Source organism: Anser cygnoides, chromosome 20, assembly GCF_040182565.1.
Source record: "Anser cygnoides isolate HZ-2024a breed goose chromosome 20, Taihu_goose_T2T_genome, whole genome shotgun sequence".
Lineage (NCBI taxonomy): Eukaryota > Metazoa > Chordata > Aves > Anseriformes > Anatidae > Anser > Anser cygnoides.
In genome coordinates, this window is record NC_089892.1 from 9,639,368 (window position 1) to 9,659,465 (window position 20,098).

The 20,098-nt window shown below is 53.4% G+C and overlaps 1 protein-coding gene and 1 long non-coding RNA gene across 4 annotated transcripts in view; both read right to left on the reverse strand.

Moving 5' to 3' along the window:
- Positions 1 to 20,098, reverse strand: part of LOC106037043 (collagen alpha-1(II) chain) — a 75,705-nt gene that overhangs the window by 37,626 nt on the left and 17,981 nt on the right. For all 3 annotated transcript variants that reach the window (XM_066980750.1, XM_066980749.1, XM_066980751.1), the window contains exons 2-6: positions 9,063 to 9,210; positions 8,192 to 8,350; positions 7,374 to 7,569; positions 6,615 to 6,746; positions 4,968 to 5,009 (exon numbers count right to left, since the gene is read on the reverse strand). In XM_066980750.1, coding sequence (XP_066836851.1) covers positions 4,968 to 5,009; positions 6,615 to 6,746; positions 7,374 to 7,569; positions 8,192 to 8,350; positions 9,063 to 9,210 — 677 coding nt within the window. The remainder of the gene's footprint in view (positions 1 to 4,967; positions 5,010 to 6,614; positions 6,747 to 7,373; positions 7,570 to 8,191; positions 8,351 to 9,062; positions 9,211 to 20,098) is intronic.
- On the reverse strand, positions 11,971 to 13,362 carry LOC136786691 (uncharacterized). The gene is made up of 2 exons (XR_010826070.1): positions 13,228 to 13,362; positions 11,971 to 12,694 (listed from the first exon to the last, which is right to left on the reverse strand). It is a non-coding gene; the product is annotated as an uncharacterized lncRNA (long non-coding RNA).

Sequence of the window (20,098 nt, forward strand, 5' to 3'; positions counted from 1 at the left end):
AAGCCATTTCTTCAAAGGAAATCAAAGGAAAATCTCCAGTTTCTAAGGGCTGGGAGAGGAGTGAATGGGAGCCCACCGTTAGTGCAGCCTCGGAGACCAGGACCAGGCTCAGAGCTGAAGGGGCTCCTCGGGGAGGTGAGGAACCAAAACACCGATGATCATCGTGGGCCAGACCTCCACATTGGAGACATGAAAGCTCTCCCCATTGTTTGCTTTACAAAGCACTGACATCGCTGCTAAAATAAAATCCAACATAAACTGTTAGCTGCAGAGGAAAGGCATCTAGGCAATGCTGGGGGATGGCATCAAGCGAGGAAGAGTGTGGTAGGAAGCCTGGGCTCTGCTCCCACTTGCCTAAAATACCAGGCTTAAAGGTTCTTGATGCCAGATGCAGACGTGATTAACCAGGAGTGAAGCATTCAGGTGTGCAGTGGGGGGTGTCAGGGCAGGACAAAGGAGTTGGTACATTTATACTGCATAAGGGAATGAGGCTCAGTAGGAAGCCGGGGTGCAGCCCTGCAGCCTGCACCAAAAAAGCACTGGAATTTCAAAGAAAATGCTTGTCTGCAATTTTTAAATTCAGCTTGAATGTCTGGCATGGGAAAGGTCCGTACTAGAAGCTCTCATCTGGCGAGCTCCGGGGAAACGACCGGCTCTAAGCTGAAAGTTACTGGTCCCTTACGCACCAGTAATCACAACTGAATTATACGGGTTCTGTGTAAACAGACCAAAGAGCCAAGATCAATAGCATCCATGTTTGCTCCTTTAAATGGCCAAATTTAGAGGTAGAAGCCATTATGAGAAGAACCAGCTGAGAAACCCAATCTGGGAACTGCTTCAGGCAGCTCAGGAGCTGCCCACAGCACGGGAGGCAGAAGGCATAGGGGGGGCGAAACCCCAGAATGACATACAGGGGGTGGGGAACCAGCATGAACTGAAGGCAGGCAGGGGATGCTGCACTTTAAGAGAGCAGAAAGGGGAACAGCCCTGGGGTTAGCAATGGGGAGACCCATCTGAAGGGGAGCAGTGGCAGAGCCACCGCAGCCATGTTCCCAAACCCACGTTTGGGAAAAGCCAGACGACATGACCAGAAGACAGCGAGATACTTTCCATTCCAGCAGTGACAAGGAGGAGGCTGGAGCCAGAAGGTTTCTCGGTCCAGCCCCGTTGATGCACCCCCGAAGCTCTGACACCGCAGGCTCTCCGCAACATGTGCGGATGTTCGACTTGGCTCAGAGAGCTGGGGGGAGTCCCAGGGGACTGGGAACAAGCTTTAACTTGTGCCAAGACAAAAGAAAATAAAAAAAGGCAAACAGGAGCCCTAAAGTAATTACAGACATTGTCCCCAAAACGAAGCCCAAGCTAAATAGTGGAGCAAGTGATAGAAGGCTTGTTAATAACGAAATCTCAGATAATGCAATTAATGCCATGGTTTTGAGGCATAATCCTTTGCAGCCTACTTGGTATCTCACCCAAAGAGATTAAGAGCATCTTGTTGACACAGAAAAAAACAGTGTCAGGGTAGTGATCCCAGACTTCTGTAGGGCTTTTTACTTGGTACGGCTGCACGACACCATCCAAAAGCTAAATTCGTTTGGTGAACGGGAAGCAGGTTAAAACCCAGCTTGGGGCACATCCGTCCGCAGGAGCCGAGACAGTCAGCGTACCGTGCTGCACTCGTTTTCATCAAGGTCAGCCTAGGGAGAAGGTAATTCAAAGCTTCATGCCTTCCCTAGCAGGAAACACAGGTTTATTAATAGAAACCTCTTCTATCCAACAGTCAAAGGTACAATGCGATTTATGAGCTCGTGATCAGAGAAAGACAATTTAAAACTATTTAAACTATTTAAAACTATTCCCCCCCCCCCCCCCCCAAAAAAAAAAAAAAACATCAAACCCCTGGAAAAGCTTTCTGGGAAAGATGAAAACCAGGACTGGGCTTTTTCCTAAGTGAACTAATTTATAGTAGGAATAATCACCAGGGAACCCTACGGGCTGTGTTCAGCAGAAGATAAAGTCAGACATAATTATACCTGCAGCATCTGCAGCAGGAGCCTGGGGGAAGGAAACTGTCTATTGCAGACCAAAGGCACAGGATCTCATGTACAAGAGCTGTTTGCTCAACCAAAAAATGGGTTGACTCAGCCCAGTGACCACCCACACCACTGCTTTCCGTGACCAAGGGCAGCAACGTTTGCTCAGCAGGTTGATATATGGCACTCAGGTGCTGGGATAGGGACGGGAATACGTTGTAAGCCTAAATATTAAGATCAATGGTTTCTTTTTAGTGGTCCTTGTGAGCTGCTGCAGAAGCAGCCTGTTTTCACAGAGCAATGCTTGGGGTTCCCTACAGCCTATCACACAGTGGATTTTAAGTGCAATAAACCATCCACAGGCACCTTCTGCTGCCTGAAAAAACAGTTTCAGAGGTCTTCCGATGGCTGAGATATTAGAGCTGCCAGACCCAGGGATAACCACCTCCAGGACGCTGCTGAGAGCAGTGGAGACATCGCTTTGCTCAGGCCGTCAGAGCTCCCCGCCGCCCTTCACGACAAACCTGCCGGGATGTTTGAGATCAGCCAAGGTCACCCAAGAAGCCCAAAGGCCAAGGGAACAGCAGGGGGAGAGCTGGCAGCACCCACCATTAAGCAATCAAAGGCACTAACAAGAAATTAGCAACTAAATCACCATTAAATGCTCTCAGAAGTTGTGTGTCAGATGGGCCTTCTTCCTGAACTTTAAGTAGAGCCAGCATTCCTCTGGCCATAAAAAACAAAAGCAAGCTTTCCTCTTCTCTACGTATGATTTACCTGTAACCATCACGAGCACCACACTGTGATTTGCTTTTCTCTGCTGGAATGTGTCTTGGCACAAGCAACAACCAGCAAGAAATGCTGTATAGTACACTCCACTATCATCTTTTACCCTAAACACTGAATATTTTAAAATGCCAATAAAGGTTTTTTTTTTTTTTTTTTTGTACAAGCTCATTATATTCCATTTGCACTGCTACTACCAAGCACTGCTTAACCCAGCAGAAATACACACTCAAGTTGTGCTGCACAGGAGCATCTCCTCCAGCTTAAGCCTCTGCAAATTGAACAGCAGAGATCAGGTTTTTGCCCAGTGCGTTCCTCTGGTTTATTTGGCCTCTTTCTTCCCAGAACTGTTTCCAAAAAATTACTTGCAAGGAGCTCCCTGGCCACTGGCTCACACATACCATAAAGTTAAAGAACAATACCAGCCCTACTCATTTCCCTGATCATGCTCATAAAGCTCTCAGGACATTTCAAAATCCAGATGACATCTAGGAACTAGTTTGGAGAGTCGAGAAGGTTAAACCTGTGAAGAATGGCTTTGGGATCTCACATTAAACTGCTTTGGGAAAGTCCAGTGATGAGCCCAGCCCTCATTCAAGTAAAGAAAGGAAGACAAAAGGGAGCAGAAGTGGAGCAGCACCACCCATCTCTTGAAGATGACCAATAAATAGCAACATACTTTAAAAAAAAATAATCACAAAAGGGATAGACTGCATTTTAGATAAAATTTAGGCTGCCAGTAATAAACAATTCATCTGTTCGCTTCATTCACTTACATCTTCCTCCACCATCTCCATAGCACTCCATAACTAATTAGCCCTAATTAGGAATTCAGGAATTTACCAATATACTAATTTAGTTCTAAGTGAACAAAGACACAGAAAGCGCAACCCCAAAGCACAGCTTTGCACAGCCCCAGCAGCAGGGCTGATCTGCTCTTCATTATTTTCAAACTGCGATACGCTCGTAGTGCATTTTTTTTCCTTTCAGTAAATCCAAACGTCAAAGATCCCGAGACGTCTCTGGTCCTGATTAAGTGCTTGAGAAACAAACTTGTCCCAAGCCCAGCGTCTCGTTAGCCTTCCCCTGTAAACGTCACCAGTTCCCTACCACGGCAGCATCTCACTGACCAGGGTTTGATGACCAGCCCCGGTGAGGCGCAGACCGTTTTCCAGATGGGAAGAGCAATTTCACCATTTCGTTTCACCGTTCCAGCTCACCTCAGTACTGAGAGTTCATTGCCACCATCACCACGACACCAACCCACAACGCCCAGCAGGACAGCAGCGTCCTCACCCATAAACCTGCCTCCTGCTGTGATATCAGCTCGTGGCTCAGCCCAAGAGCGCAGGACACGAGCCCAGTTGCGAAGCCCACTTGGCCCTGCAGAAGCCTGGCTTACACCAGGGGGCTAACAAGGTGCAGCAGGCAGATTAAGCCAGACAAGACCAAGAACAGAGGCCACGGTCAAGTGGTAAAGGGCAGCGCCTGAGGGGGAGAGGGAAACGCAGAAAGCAATCCCTATTGCCCAGTCATACAAAAAAAAAAATCTCAATTTACATTTGCTGGAAGGCTTCCCCTCAGAGTGTCTGTTTGCATGAACTTGAGCAACAAATCTTGGCTAGAAATCCCAAATAAAACAAACAGAGGCTTTGCAGCTCGCCTCACTGCGGGCATCACCTCCCGCAAGGCTCCGAGAGCAGGAGGCTCTGTCCGAGCTCCTGCCGGGCGGGTGCCGCAGGCAGGCGTTAGCACTGGAGGCAGCAGTCACCCAGCTGCTTCTGCTTGCACCGCACACAGACCTCACCACCCTGCCAGCCCCACTGTTTGCTTCCCTCCAAGAAATCCCAGCCGCAGGCAGGTCCACAAACACCTCTGTGCATGCAGTGAGTTGGTCCATGCCTGGTCAGCACCTCCACCCAGCCACCCCTCTCGGGCTCAGTGCAAACTCAGGAAGGTCACCTCGGCTCATCTTGGCTTCCAGCAGCTCCAGTACATGTCAAGGTACATTCATGAGATATTGCAAAAAATATAAAATAATCATAACTTGTAGCTCTGCCTGGCCGTTTGGCGTTTTATCCGATAGCTCACTGGAGCACCTGGAGCAAACCTGCCCATAGCTCCTGCTGCAGCGCAGGAGAGCCGTACCTGAGCAGACACATCCCAGATTTCATTGGTTTCCTTTGGCACCTGCACAGTTGGAGAGAAAGAGGAAAAACATCACTGCCCAAGAACTGCACCGACATGTGTAGTTATTGCTGGTGCTGGGATTTGAGCACACGCTGCCTGCTCCAGCACGGGAAGCATCCCGGGAGCGCACGCTGGGAAGCAGCCAGTCGTGGCGAGCAGCGAGCAGCTTCCCATTAAACCTCTCGAGTCGCTGGGTGGCTTTCGCGGTTTCCTTTGTTTTGGTTTCGAAGCTAATCAGCCCTGAGGAGGCCAACAAGGGATGGGGACTGGTGTGATTTGGGCGGAATTACCCTGGCGTTCCAACTCACAGTCAACTTAGTGAAGCTTAAAATAAAATCTTCTCCCTGCTGGGTAAGCCACCGGAGCCATTCAGTGAGTGTTATGGGCATTATGGCACAGGGTAGTATTAATAATATCATTAATTGTGATAATAGCACATTAAGAGGAGCCCATCCTTGCGGGCTGCAAGATGGATCTTGTAGCTTGCCAAACCAGAGATTTGCTCTCATTGCTGAGCTGCAGGGAGTGAGTTTGATTTATCTCACAGCACCCCAGCCAGCACCTAAGGGCGGTCAGCAGGGACATGCCTGGGGTCATTAGGGGGATGACCGGGGGTTAGGTGTCCTGGGAACTCGGCGGTCTCCCTCAAAGCAGGCAGATAACCAGCATGGGCTGTTTTTCACTGCTCTGCATTATCTGCCCCGGCCGTCCCTGCTGCTGGCACCGGGACGAAGTGGCTGGCAGGACCCAGCAGGACAGATCTCCCATCCCACACCCAACTCCCTCCCTGACGCTGCCCTTTCCAGCCCCTCACTGCACCCCCAGGGAAGGGTATTACACACAGGAGGCTGATGCAAACCCTGACATTAAGCAATTGTCTTCAGTAAGCCTTGTCCAGGCAGCTTCAAAGCCCTGCTGGCCTGAGACTTCAGCCTGCCCGGTGTGCTAAGTGCCCTCCTGCCACCAAAAATCTCTTAGTGGACTTCAACACTCAGTCAAGAGATGAAGACACTCCTTGGGCAAACTCCTGGCTCCCAAGGAAAGCCTGGGTGCTTTGTGTCCTTGGGAATTTACTATGGGATCCAGGCTTGCGTAGACAGATGTATTTCTTAAAAAATGCTGAATACGGTAATAAAATTAAACCCACAAATTTCCCATTGACAATATAGAGGGAAAAGCCTTCCAAAGGCTGATGCAATGCAGCAATCTTGCTGGATGTGAGCAAGACCTTCGAAGCGATGCACAGCTCCTGGTCCCAGCTCTGCCCCACTCCCAACAGGGAGCTCCAGCTGCAGCACTACTCCGGAGCTGAGCACAACTTTCCTGTGCTCAACACTTGGGCACATGCAGTCATGCACACACCCAGGCTTGCTTTGGCTCCGAAACGCTTCCTCTACCTCATTCCCCCCTTTGCACCAAGCCCATCTGTGACTTCAAGGGAGGGTCTGGATGATGGGAGACCCACCACCACCACCACCACTCAGCTCAGAGCAGGAACCCGAGTCCTTCCAGGCTCCCTTAACCCCCTGGCTTGGTGCTTGCACTCGGCACAGGTTACTCCAAACAGGAGCCCGGTCCAGCACCCCCAGAATTTGGCAGCCACACCTCTGTCCAGGCCGGTGAGAGGTCCCCTGGGGACGGCAGGCGGCTGAGGCCGGGGGTGCACGCTGTGCTGTAGCAGTGCTCGCTGGCGGCCGCTGGGTCTCCCATCACGAAGATCAGCTGCTGTAGGGTGCCCTGGGGGGAAGACACAGACAATTTACCCACCTGCTTCCTCCAGAGGAGAGGGAAAAGTCTGGGGAGTGCACAGCTTCCCAGGGCCTCTTCACAGGCTGCTTTGGGCAGTCACTGTGCAACAAGGCCCCACCAAATCCTTCGCATGCTGACTGCACAGACGACTTCTGTACGTGGCACAAGCCACGGGCACAGCAGATGAGACTGACCCAGAGGTCTGCACCGCTGCCCTGACCCAACTGCAAACACTTGGCACATCTCAAAGCCTTCGTGCAGCTCATCCCCAAACAGTGAAGATCGGCGGTGGGTTTTAGCAAGAGAGGGCAACGGGCTCTTAGGTGGAGCTGCAACCTCCCTTCAACCTCTTAGGGTAGGTTAAATTAGATGTAAGGAAGGAATTCTTCACTCACAGGGTGGTGAGGCCCTGGCGCAGGCTGCCCAGAGGAGCTGTGGGTGCCCCAGCCCTGGCAGTGCCCAAGGCTGGGCTGGATGGGGCTGGGGGCAGCCTGGTGGGATGGGATGGGATTTAAGGTCCCCTCCAACCCAAACCCTTCTCTAATTCTATGATTCATGCAGCTAAAGCAAACTGTGTCCCCAAACACAGCCCCGCCAGCTCTGCCCAGCTCTCACCTCGAAGGGGATCTCGAAGGACTCGACCAGGCCCCCGAGGACGACCAGCCCCTCTGTGCTCACTCCCATCCCGACGTGGCCGGACCAGCTCGCTCTCCCCACCAGCCGGCAGTCCACGTGCAGCTCCAGCCCCTCCGAGGAGATGCCGAGAGCCACTCGGTGCCAGCGCCCATCGCTGAGCAGGGAAACCGGGAACCTGCACTCCCCAGAGGGGTTGGGAAGAGATAAAACATGAAATGTGGGGTCTGACAGCTCATGTGTCTCACCTGGGCTTCACCCGTAGCAGCTCGCAGGGTCCCTCAGCATCCATCCTCAGTGGAAGGGAGGTGCTGTGACCCTCAAGACCAGAAACCACCACTCCTGGCTCTACGAACAGCTTTTAGCAGGTGACAAGTGCCCAGGTTCCTTACAAAGGAGGTGAGGGTTGCTACTTAGGGAGCCTGAGGGATGGTGCTGGGCTACAGCCAGTCACCAGGAGGTTCAGAACACAGTCCAGGTCGGTAATAAACAGCCTGGTGGTGCCCCGTTTTCTTGCCAAGTCCTCTTTGTACTCTGGACTGGGAACTAGCTGGTGAGATGGTCGACCAGCATGGGCATCTGAACCTCTTTGTTTGTTGCTTTGTTTTCTGCATCATTTTGATGGAGCAGAGTTCGGTCTGAGGGACCATCAGGCAGGAGGGAGAGGAACACAACCTTGCTTCAGCAGAGGTGGGATGGGAACAGCACTGCTCGGAGACCCACTGGGAAACATTGACTCTTGTGGCCAGTGTCAAGTCAAAGAAAAAATGGCAGAAAACAGCACGTGAGCTGGGACTTACTCATAGTGTCTCCTCCTCGTGGTGACAAAGACCAAGCCGTAGGGGCTAACCCGGATCTGGAAGAGCATGCGGCTCCGGTGGCTCAGGATGGTCACCAGGCTGGTGTCCTCCTTCAGCGAGTACCTGAGCCTCATCAGCACGCTCAGCTCATCAGCAAACCTGGGGGGAGAAACGGCCTCTGGCACCCTGCAGCAGTGGCTGAATCACCACAGACTGACAGCTTAGGGCAAAAAAATGAGTCACGGCACAAACGAACTCAGTGAGAACAGTAATAATAAAATGTAAGAAGCCAAGAGCAAGCAGCCTTTCAGATTGTAGGGTCAGGTGCTCAAAGAGGAGCAGCCAGCCCCAAACTAGCACTGCCCACACAACCTTAATGTTAAACCTCACTCACAATCTCAGCACGTGGCTGTGCACGATTTTCCCCAGGACTCGTGCCTTACTCACTGCTGGGGTTGGGCAGCATCCCTGGCAAGCATCTCTCGCTGCACCCAGGAATGGTGGAAGCAAGCCCAGCCTGTGCCATGCACAGCACGGGTCTGACCTGGTTACTCCTGTGCCTTGGCATTAAGCTGTGATGAAGGATGAGGTTGTGCCCTCTCCCTCTCCAGTCCTGTACTGGAGCAGAGAGGCTTTCCTGATGCGAACACCAAGAAAACACTCCTGAAAATGGTCGGGCACTGTGCTTCTCCCCTGCACACAACCCACAGGAGCACAAGAAAGGGAAGAAGCACCGAGCTGCCAAGACCGTGGAGGGGATGCATTGTCTTCATGTTGTGGAACGGGATCCTACAGCCAGCCCTCAAACCCACAGGCATGCATGGGGTGATTCTGGGCTGCCCCTAGCCCCGTTCCCCTTCCAGAAGCCCACCTGTCCCCAAAGGCCTCCCTCGTAGGGATGCTGAGCGTGGAGTACTGCCCGATCCCCAGGACGCTGCAGTTGGCCTCATCGTAGCTGAAGGAAGTATTGCTGAGGTCCTGCGCGTGGGAGGTTATTTTGTCCAGCAAGTTCACTTCATCTGCATGGGGAAAAGAGACAATCAGCAGCTGAGCTGCCTTCGTGGCGGGGCTCTGCTCGTTGTTCTTCCTTAGGAGATGGACAACAGCTGAGCCCCCAACAGGATGAGAAAGAAATGTGAGGAAAATGAACACAGGTCACTAATTCAGCAAACAGCTCAGGCCAAAATGAACAACTCAGATAGCCTCAGAAGCAGCCAGGTGATATTTCTGAAATACAACACGCATTTTGAGACCACAGACAAGAAGGGCCATTCCCACCCCAGCAGTGGTGGTACCTTTATGACCCGTTGGGATGCTCAGGACCACAAAGTTGAGCTTAGGGCACATGTCCCAGCTCAGCTGGGTGCACAAAATCCTGCCCGGTCCTTTCCCAAACTTCCTTGTTGAAGTTTGCCCACTTCCAACAACAAAAAAAAAATGGAATAAAGGGAGAGGGATGAAGCTATTGCATCCTTCCAGAGGCAGCTGCCCCAGCCAGGCTGCAGGCCCCCCCTCTGCCCAAAGCAGGGCACTGCTGCAAGGTCTAAGCCCTGTGGGGAGCCGTGCATCACGCAATTCCCCTTCCCCAGCAGGTGGGAAGCCCACTCTGAGCAGCGTCCTGCGAACACACGGGTGTTTGAGTTGGTGAGAGGCCCTGCTCTGGGCTGCTTGGCAGCCCCAGCACTTCAGTCTCAGGAGGAGTTTTACCTCCCTCGGTGAACACACACACTCTCTCTTTCCAAGTTCATTCGTTAAAGCAGCGTACAGCTGGGAAAAAGTTGTTAAAACCATCAAGGCTTCTTGTTCCCCTCCCTTAACAAAAAATAATAATAAAAAAAAGTTAAGGACAGCAGACACTGGCTCTACCCAGACACGCTAGTTTCCACCTCTGAGACGCCTCCAGGCCCCTCACTTCTCTGCATCCCCCCCATGCCGCTGGTCAGCACGGCAATAACCTGCAGGGCAGGCAGGGACGGTCCCAGCCCCGCAGGAGGGGGCCGTGTCCCCAGGGCCCTCAGCCCCATCCCTGGGAGGGCCTGGGCGAGCCCACTGGAGGACTCCTCGGTGGGACTCCTGCCAGTTCCATCTGCACGAGCATCTGCCACCCCCTGGGAGCCGCCAGCCCCTGCGGCCCCTCCGGGTCCTACCGCAGACGAGGTGTGAGATTAATTCCTGGAATGAACAGCCTGGGGCACGCTGCAGCCCGACAGGGCGCACACGGGCTGTACAGAGCCCTGCTCTGCTAAATAACAAGTCGACGGAGCAGAAAGCTGCTTTGATCCTGTTCAGGCACTAACATAGCAGACCTGCCACAGGCCCTTTGGAAGATTTTTCAAGGGAAAAGAGGAGGAAAAGAGGTCCTGCAGGGGTTCCCCGGCCATCCCTGGTGACCTGGGACATCACCTGGTGCTTCCCCAGCTCCCCACACTGTTACAGCACTGATGTGCTCCCAGGCAGCTCTCAGCAAAGCAACACGAGCACACAGCAGCAGCTTTCGGCAGCAGGAACCTCACAAACATGGTACAGGACCAGAGGGTGCAGGGCTGAGCTCCTCGGAGAGGGCAACAGTTGGGAGCCCTGAAATGGTGCCAGGCCTGCAGGGTTCATCAGCGCCAAAAGCAATGCATGTGTGCAGGGTTGGGAAATCATCTGGGAATTCACACAGCTGACGGAGGGAAAAAGATGAGGGGTGTTTGTCCCTGCTCCTTCCCAAGCAGCTCTGGGAGATTTCCCAGCTGCTGGCAGGCGTGGATGTGCCAGGAGCTGTGTGCTCCGTCCCCAGGGCCTCCTCACTGCTGGGCTCTGCTGGTGGTTGCAGGCAGAGCAGAGTGAACCCAAGGGATCCCATCGGGTGATGATCTTCCTGCCTGGGCTGCAGCTGAGGACATACTGTGACAAACAGCGTGGTGAAATGGAAGCTCTCCTGGGGGGTATGTGCTTTACTCATGCCTTGAGCACCTGTGAAAATTAGCCATGTTCCATGAAAACACACTCATGCAGGGTAATGTTAAGCACGTGCTTGGTGCTTTGCTAAAGAAAGCAGCAGAGAAGCCTCTCCCATGGCCTGGGCACCCCACACCATGACCAAGGAGGAGGACAGGTCACCCTGGTCCCCAGGGAGTCAGCACTCACACCCTGGGGTGCCCCAAGCACCGCTCTCCTCCTCTCCCTGACTCCCCCCAGGAGCCCAGAGAAGCACTGAGATAAATGAGGAGCCCCTCGGACACCTGTCCTCCCGCAGAGCTGGGCAGGCTGCTGAGCAGGTGCCCTTCTCCTGCTTGACCACCTCCACACCACGGCTCTTCCACATGCCAAGCTCCGTCTGCCCCCTCCGTGCCCTCCAAAAGCAGCTCTCCTTTTGTTTATTTTAGCTTAATCCAGCTGATGTGTTCTCTGCTGGGCCCTCAGAAATGCCTGCAGCAAAACCCCCGTGCTGCACAAGCCAGCAAAGCCTCAGCTGGAGCCGATCTGCTGCAGACACTTTGAAGAGCATCTCGTGGGGCAGCCACAGCTCGTGGCACTGGATGACGTGCACAGGGCTGCTCCTTACATCTCGTGGTGAGCCACCCCCAGCACTGAAGCTTCCGCTTGCAGCTTCTCCCCGGGATTCACCAAGGGTCACTCCCCATCCTGACACTGCTGGGTTTCTGCTCATTACAGGAGCATTGCGGATTTGCTTTACGTTTCAGAGCAGGTTTGTTTTCTCTCTTTGCCTTACCCCCCAGGAACAGACGTGCTGCTTCTCAAGGACGGGGATTACCGTGGAAGCAAAGCTCAGCTGCAGGCCTGAGTCACCAGATTGGGGTCACAGCCTTCCTGGGAGCAGACTAATCCAGGCAGGTGGATGCAGAGGATGCAGTGAGGCACAGCTGCAGGCAGGCAGGGACTGGCCACACCGCATGCCTGCTGCTGCAGCTCCACATAAGGCTGCCCGCAGCTCACCTCTGGGACATGTCCTGTAGGCAAACCAACACCTTTCCTGTTCGACCTCAAGCCAAAAGCCTGCAGGAGGGTCATTTTGTGTTGGAAAGGGGATCCCTGGAGCTCAGCAGCTGCTGTCCACTTCAGCTCACCTCTGGGCACCTGAAGCAATGCGCAAAGCACATTTTGTGATAAATGCTCCCTGGGATGGGGAGCGCAGCCACGGCAGCCTGCAGGACTTGGGGTTCCCGCAGGAAGCTCTTACCCCGCGGAGCTGTCGAATCATGACCATCACTAAACCACTGCAGTGCTTGGTGCTGTGCCACCAGGCCTCTGCCTCCAAGAGCCCAGAAGCTGCTGCAAGGGACACAGCCACGGGGACCTCGTGTTTCAGCTCCATTGTCCCAGCAATGCCAAGGGGAGGGAGCCAGCACAGCCTTGCGAAGCCCAGCAGCAGAGGATGCAGCCTCTGGTTATCAGCAGCAGGCCTGGGACCAATGTTACTGCCCCCACCTTCCTCTGAGCACATCTGTGCGCTGAGAGAAATGGCTGTTTCAAAAACTAGGATTTCTTGTTTGTTTCCTTTAAAAAAAAAAAAAAAAAAGAAGGAAGCTATTCAGTAAATCTAAATAAAAGCACACATCCCTGACTTAAAATGAAATGACTTAGAAAAACCACATAGAAATAGGGAGTAAAGACTCTCCACCACTCTGAGAAGTTACGTACAAATTCCATCTCTAATATTAAGCACACAGGAAGCACCAGCATTTCTAGGATAGGAAGGCCAGGATATTTGAAGACAAAGCGTCTGCGTGTGCCCCTACACTGCTTGGTACAAGGGATCTGGCCAATGGACCTGCAGCACCAGCAGCAGACCACAAGCTCCACTTTTCCACGCAGGCTTTCCCTGCCCCTCATCGGTCTTTCGGCCCCACTCAGAGTTAAAACTCCCAAGGAAGACGAGGAGGACCAGGAGACACAGAGGATGCTTTGGCTGAACCCAGAGGACAACCCCAAAGGCCAGCCCACTGCAGCTCTCAGTCAGCTGCAAGAGGAGAGGGGGCCAGAAATGGGTCTGAAAATAGGGCTACAAGCTTGAGTGGTGCAAAACCCACCTGTGAGAGAGAGGAAAGGCAGGAGAGGAGGCAAACACATGAGGGGTCCTGCTGGGAGACAACTACCTGCAGCACGAGGCCGAGGTCCATACAGGGAGCACGGCCAGAGGCAGGGCTGCAGGCAAGCACCCCGCAACACAGCTCAGGGGAGGGCTGAGCACCCAAAATGGAGCTTAAATGGGCTCTGGGGCAGGGGGTGTGGGTGGAGGTCCCAGGTGAGGCTGCTCAGGTCCGTTACGGCCCATATGTGCTCTGAAGGCCACCACTGGTCCTGTCCCTTCCTCTCCCACCCCAACCCAGCGCTGCAGCTCAGGTAGCAGGGCCAGAAAAACGCCTGCTCGGGTTAAAGTTCTCCCCAAAGCGGGGAAGCAAGGGAAAAAAGGGCGATTTCAAACAACAGAAAACACAATTGGAGCCCTGGGACAGCTCCTAACAGGATCTGTCAGACCCATCACTTCCCCGGGACGGCAGCACTGCTTGGGGTGTGAACTAACGGGGTCAGAGAAGTCCTGGGGACAGCCCCGCAGGAGGGCCCTGGGCTTGCTGCCTGGGGAGCAGGGCCTGAGGGAAATACCACTGGAAGTAGGCTCACAGTCCGTGCACTTCAGCAATGTTTCCAAACTCTGAATTGGAGACACGAGTACATCACTAGAACTTCATAATAATAAAGGTTCTGTGCATTAAAGGATGGAAAAAGTGGCCTTTTTTACCAGGGTAAGGGTTTCCTGGCACCTCACGCCGCTGACCTCACCGCCTTGGCACACTCGTAGCCAATAACCACATACCCAAAACAAGACGGCCCTCCCAGAGCACCGGTGCTCCTCCACCCCTCGGCGTTTCCATTTCGCTCCTCAGTGCAAGGTTTGCGCCGGTGGCTCTGGTCCGACCGGGGCTGCTGCAGGGCACACACCTGGGGGCAGCCCTCGTCTGCGCGGTTAGTGCTGGTGCCGTGCAGAGCTCCATTTCCATGCACAAACTCCTTCCTTTCTCTCACTTCATAAAAACCTGCATACAGGTGACCTTCAAAAATATTGAATGCTACAGCAAAGGAAAAAAAAAAAGAAAAAGAAACAGAACGGCATCTTCATATTTTTTTGGACTTGCCTGATGACTACACGCACACTCCGCAAGGACGCATCAGTAGTACTGTACCTACAGGACAGCAACCCTTTGGCAGCTCTTCCCATTTCTCCCTATCCTACCGTTATTTGTAACCAAAAAAAGTGTCCGCAGCAGCCATCCGTGTCACCTCCTGCACCACGTTGCTTTCCTGCTGTGTCCAGTTCCCCTGTCACCCCACAATTTCTTTGTAAGTGCTACATGAGGCACGGGAGAGGAGGTTTAAGCCGACGGTGATGTACGTCCACTCAGAGGTTATGCAACGGGATTTAAACCTCCTCCTGCTCTGGGGAGCGCAGAGGATTTGGTTTTGACTCGGTGGCTGCGAGCTGGAGGGGGCAGAGCCAAGGCAGGAAGAAAAAAGAAAGAGCACACTGCTCCTGGAGGTCCTCGTAGCTACTTAGTGGAAGAGTGAATGCCTCTAACCACCCACCCATGGAGAGCACAGAAATGCCAGGGAAACCTTTTCGGAAGACAAGCTAGCTGCACACATTGTTTGGACAGGAAAACCCGGGCACAGGCGGTTTCTCAGCTCATTACGCAGATCCGCAGGCGTGCTGCTGCTGCTTTGTTCCGGCGCCTCCAAAGGGACGGGGATGGGGCTTTGGGGACAAAGCCTGGGGAGGAGGAAGGGCTGCTGGGGACACGGGGTGACCCCGAGTGAGGACACGCTGGCCACGAGCGAAAGGAGGCCAAGAGGCAGAAGCAGAGAGGATGCACAAGAGCTTTCCGGAGAAGAGCAATAGGAGAGGAAGAGCTGGGATGTGCTAAACCCCCAGTGAGGACCATGACACCAGGTGGCCACAGGAGCAGGGAAGCAGGCTCGGTGGGCATCACAGCCTTCAGCTTCATCATCCTCTTCTTCTCATGGATTTTCTTCCCTCAAATCCTCATGACCAAGCCAGGAGCTGGCACGAGGCCCCCAGCTGCAAACTGAGGAGCACATCCCATGGCCCCTGCCCTCCTGGGCTCAGGGCAGGCTTTGCAAACGCGGAACAAGTCAATATCCTGGTGGTTCGGGGAGTTCAAGAACCTTTTGAACAAGATACAGGGAAGGACAGGGGAGGAAAGCTCACAGTGGCTGGCTGCTCTGCAGGATTTGGTGGCCACTTTTGCTATTTTTTTTTCTCCTCTTTTAAATAAGAAAACAACAAAAAAAAGAAGCCACTTTTGACCTTCCCAGACATCAGCCTGGAGAAGAGAAGGCTCTGGGGAGACCTTATTGAGGCCTCCTAGTGCCTAAAGGGTGCTACAGGAAAGCTGGGGAGGGACTCTTTGTCAGGGAGCGGAGTGATAGGATAAGGAGTAATGGCTTTAAACTCAAAGAGGGTAGGTTTAGATTAGATATAAGGAGGAAATTCTTGACTCAGAGGGTGGTGAGACCTTGGCACAGGTTGCCCCAGGAAGCTGTGGGTGTCCCATCCCTGGCAGTGCCCAAGGACGGGGCTGAGGGCAGGCTGGGCTGGGGACAGGGGCCGTGCCCATGGCAAGGGGTTGGAACAGAATGGGCTTTAACCCCTCCAACCCAAACCCTTCTCTGACTCCATCCCGCAGAGCTCCTCAACAATCTCCTTCCTGAGGACCTAAGCTCCTGACCTCAAACCAAAGCTCCTGGTCTCCAGGGAAGCACCCTGGGGTGTCACACTTCACCCAGCCCTGCACTCCCCACGGCGTCTCCCATCCCCTGCTCCCCACATGTCCCAACCCCTGCTTGCTCTGCTCTCTGCCCCCATGTCCTGTCCCTCCTGGAGCACCGACAGCAGATGCCATAGGGTTGAGCTCAAAGCCCCACTTCGCTCAGGCCAAACACCGTGGAACCGATGTTTTATCTACATTAAAGGCTTAATAAGGTTCAGCTAGAGGGGAATTTTTAAACGGATTTCATTTAAACCTGTGCAAATCCCCGCACAGCCACTCTTCAATCAGTTCAAGTCTGCTTTACAGCAATTAAACTTAATTACTGAATTACAGTGAATCAGCACAAACCAGATTTGAATTGGTCTACAGTGCTTATGCAGAGGAATCTGTGTGATTAATTTAAAGACAAGTCAGAAACATGCTAGCAAAAGTTGTGTGACACTGAGCGGGGACAAGTCCCAGAAATATTGGCCTTCACTGTCACTAGTAAATAAACTTGTGTTTGCTGCTTCATTGTCAAAGTAATTTAATAGCAAGATCTGCAAATTATCACACTCTGGGGGCTTGTGTCCAGTGCCAGCTCTCCAGGAATCTCCCTCTCTTTGTTTTGTAGGGTTGCAAAGCACAACGTCAATGCACACAAAGCGTCTGCAGGAAATGCGATTTCAGTGTTTGGGGATGGAGCAGCTCTTTGATGGGAAACAGCTACTTCTGAAACGCCTTGGTCGCCTTTGCTCGTGGAAGTCGATCTCACAAACATCGCTGCAGCGTAGCCTCCCCGGCAGCAGGCTGGTTGTTTAATGCCTGGCAGAGCCTCAGCCCGAGCTCTTATTTCAGCAACGTTTGAGGTGACTCGAGTAACAAGGGAAACGGCCCGGTTAGTTTTATCTCCTGCTGCAGACCTACACATCTGGGAGAGATTACAGCCTGAAGAATAACACCAGGGCTGTCCAGGCTCCCATCCCGGGACTCCCTCTCATTTCAACAACCAGCCCAGACCGTCCTGCGACCCCCCTGCTCCTTCTGGTGATGAGTCAGTCCCTTTGGGTTAATCTAACAGCGCCGATAAGCTTCCCTGTAACGCCACCTGAGGCCGAGAGGGAACCTTAAACCCGATATCACCGAGATGTGCAAGGCAGGGCAGAGCTCGGGCGGCGCACCCAGCCCTTAGTCACTGCTGGAAGGCACCGCAGGAGCCTGACCTGTGCCAGCAGCCGCCCAGCACACCATGGATCCCTGCAGCACGGCAGCAAAATGTCCTTTGCGTGTCCCCAAAACTAGGGCTGCCCTGTTGGCTCAGACCACGGCACCCAAAAGCACGGCTCCCTTTCTGCCTGTCTTCTCCTGTGCCCCCTGCTCTCTTGGCTCTCTGTGTGCCAAGCAGGGATCTGTCTCTGTGTGCAGCAGTCAGCGCTGCAGCTTTTGACCCCAGCAGCCCCACAATTCAGTCCTTGCATTGGCCAAACTGATGGCTGCTTTGTTCATTGCAGCAAATAAAATAAAAATAAAACCAAAACACGTTTATTGTAACCTGGCTGAGTTTCACCTTAAACTGTGCTTCCAGCAGACCCGAGCAGCAGGAACCTTCAGCAGGGCTAGAGAAGAGCAGGCAAAGGAAGGGGCAACCTCCACGTAAGCCAAAGATGCCCAGAAGGAATCTTTCCGTGGCCTTTGCCTTTCGTGTGCCCAGAAGGGGATCTAGCACTCAGGTCCCTCTTAACAGAGGAGGCAGGGCAGGATCCCACAGCCTGCCCCCATTGCGCCTTCGAGGCAGCGATGATGATGAGGAGGAGGAGGAGGAGGAGGAGGAGGATGTATTAACTCTCATTATTCAAGGAACTCTCATTATTCATGGCACATTGCCAACCCATTAGAAGAAGGTAGTGGCAGTTTTATTTCTCTGGACAGGTGGAGAAAGAACATCCTTTCCCCACCAAATAATGGAAAGTAAATTGTCCTGGGACAGAAAGATCCTGGGGAGGGAGTCTTCCCGTAAAGCATGGGCACTGCTGCCTACCCAGGAGGGTCTGAAAGCAGTACAACCAAAAATCAACGCTAAGATCATTTTATGGGCAAGCTGAAACATAAACATGATAAACACGATAAGCCCATCAGGAAGCAGCCCTCTGCAGCGCCCTGCTGCCTGACTCAGGCTGGGCAGGTGGGAAAGAGCAGCTCAGCACTGCGGGGAGCACAGAGCAGCAGGATGGGACCAGCCTTCCCACAAGGAGCCACAATCTCTGCTTCGCCCTTCCCCTCCATCCTACAGCCAAACCCCGCTGCCTCCTGCTCTGCTCCCAGCAGCCAGCCCTGGCCATCGCTGCCCCTGCTGTGTCTTGGTGCTTGCATGCCCCATGTGCTTTATCAACAGCCCTGAAGGCTAATTGGCTGGGGGAGGGCAGGGAGTCAGATAACTTAATTCTCCAGGCGTGATAAGAGCTGGTGACTTCACTGGGGGAGCAATCATATCTTGCCAGTGTAAAGGCTTGGCTCGGGTCACTCCCTCCTCACCCGCCACAGAGGCACTGTGTTATCGCATCCCTGTGAAAGGAGCTGGGGGGACGGGCAAGGATCCTGAAGCAGCCAGAAGCAGGCTGCAGTCACTTCCCAACAACCTCCCAACAGAGCCTGAGCTCGCAGGGGACCGGAGGCAGGGAAGGCAGCTCCCTCCCGCCTGCTTTTCTCAAGAGCGCAGGGTCTAACGCAAGACATTCCCTATTGCACAAGCGTCTGGCAAAGGTGCTGCCTCTGTCTGAACCTGTCCTAACGTGGGGAAGCTTTCCCAGCCACGTCTTCATTCAGCAAGGGCAATTTTCCCCCTTTTAGCCGTGGTTCTCCTCGGTTCAAATACAACCTTCCAGGCTGCACTTAGTCACTTTGGAGATATCTGAGCTCCCCACAAAGCACTGTGATCTGCCCTGGTGTTAAAATTCATTTGGTGGGTACTGATGTTCCAGAGGTCCTAATCTTGGTCCCACACATCCTTAGGACTGGGAGACCCCAGGAAAATGGGGATGAAATGAGAAGGAGGCGTGCGGGGCCCCCGTACCAGCCCAGCCCTCCCACCCCTGCGCACGCCGCTCCCTGCAAACAGCTCACAGCAACGCAGAGAAAAAACAGAAAAGGAGCGTTTCCCAGACTAACAAGCTGACATTTCACAGCCAAAAAGCACTCCAATTTTCACCTCGGGCAAAACATGTGCACGTTTGTGATTCACTCCACACCCGTGGCTGCCAATTTTCTTGCACAAACCATGGAACTGTTGCAGTTTCCACCTTTACGGAACTCCCGAACGCTCCCCCAAGCTCTTTATGCTCAGCATTACTCAGAGCTGCTCCCCTCACCACCCCAATTCCCTCCCCCAAGGTATTTCTGCACCTTTGGGTGCCTGCGAGCCTTCAAGGCTCATGGACATGGGCTGCTTACAGGGGCTGGACATCCATCGGATGCCCCATGGAGGTGCCGGATGCCAGGTGGGAGATGTCAGAGCCCCCGTGCCATCCAGGCATGCCCCCAGCTGTGCTGAATGTGGCCCTTTTTCATCAGCTCTCACATCCACCACAGCCACCCGAGGTCCTGAGGCTGAGCCTGGCTCACCACGGGCAGATCCTGGACTGGAGAGAGGCTGCAGGCTTGGGAGGATGTGCATGGATGCTCCACGAGGACCAAAGCAGCCTCCTGCAATCATTTACAGGTTAAATCCCACAGCGGACACGCTCAGCACATGGGCATGGGGTGACCTCTGCAACCATCAGCAGTTATGCAAAAGCCCTTTGCTGGATTTTAAGCTCTCCGTCCCTCTTTTCTCCCCAAAGGTTGGTTCGTGCCTACTCCTGCACCCCTAAGGCTGCACTGGAGCATCCCCTACCCACTGATCTGCACCTCCCAGCTCAAATAAAGTTTTCTTTTCTCTCCATCTCCTTAGTAACCTAGAAAATTTCCCAAGGAGAAAAAGCAAGTTTGTTACGCAGAAGAACCTAGAGGAAAAAAATCTCTTCTCCCACCAAAAAAACAGCTTTCAGGCCTTCATTACTCATCACAAGTAAAGCTGAGGAGGCTCGGGCCACCCATGCTCACACCTGCACGCTGCGGACCCGAGCGGATGACACTGAGA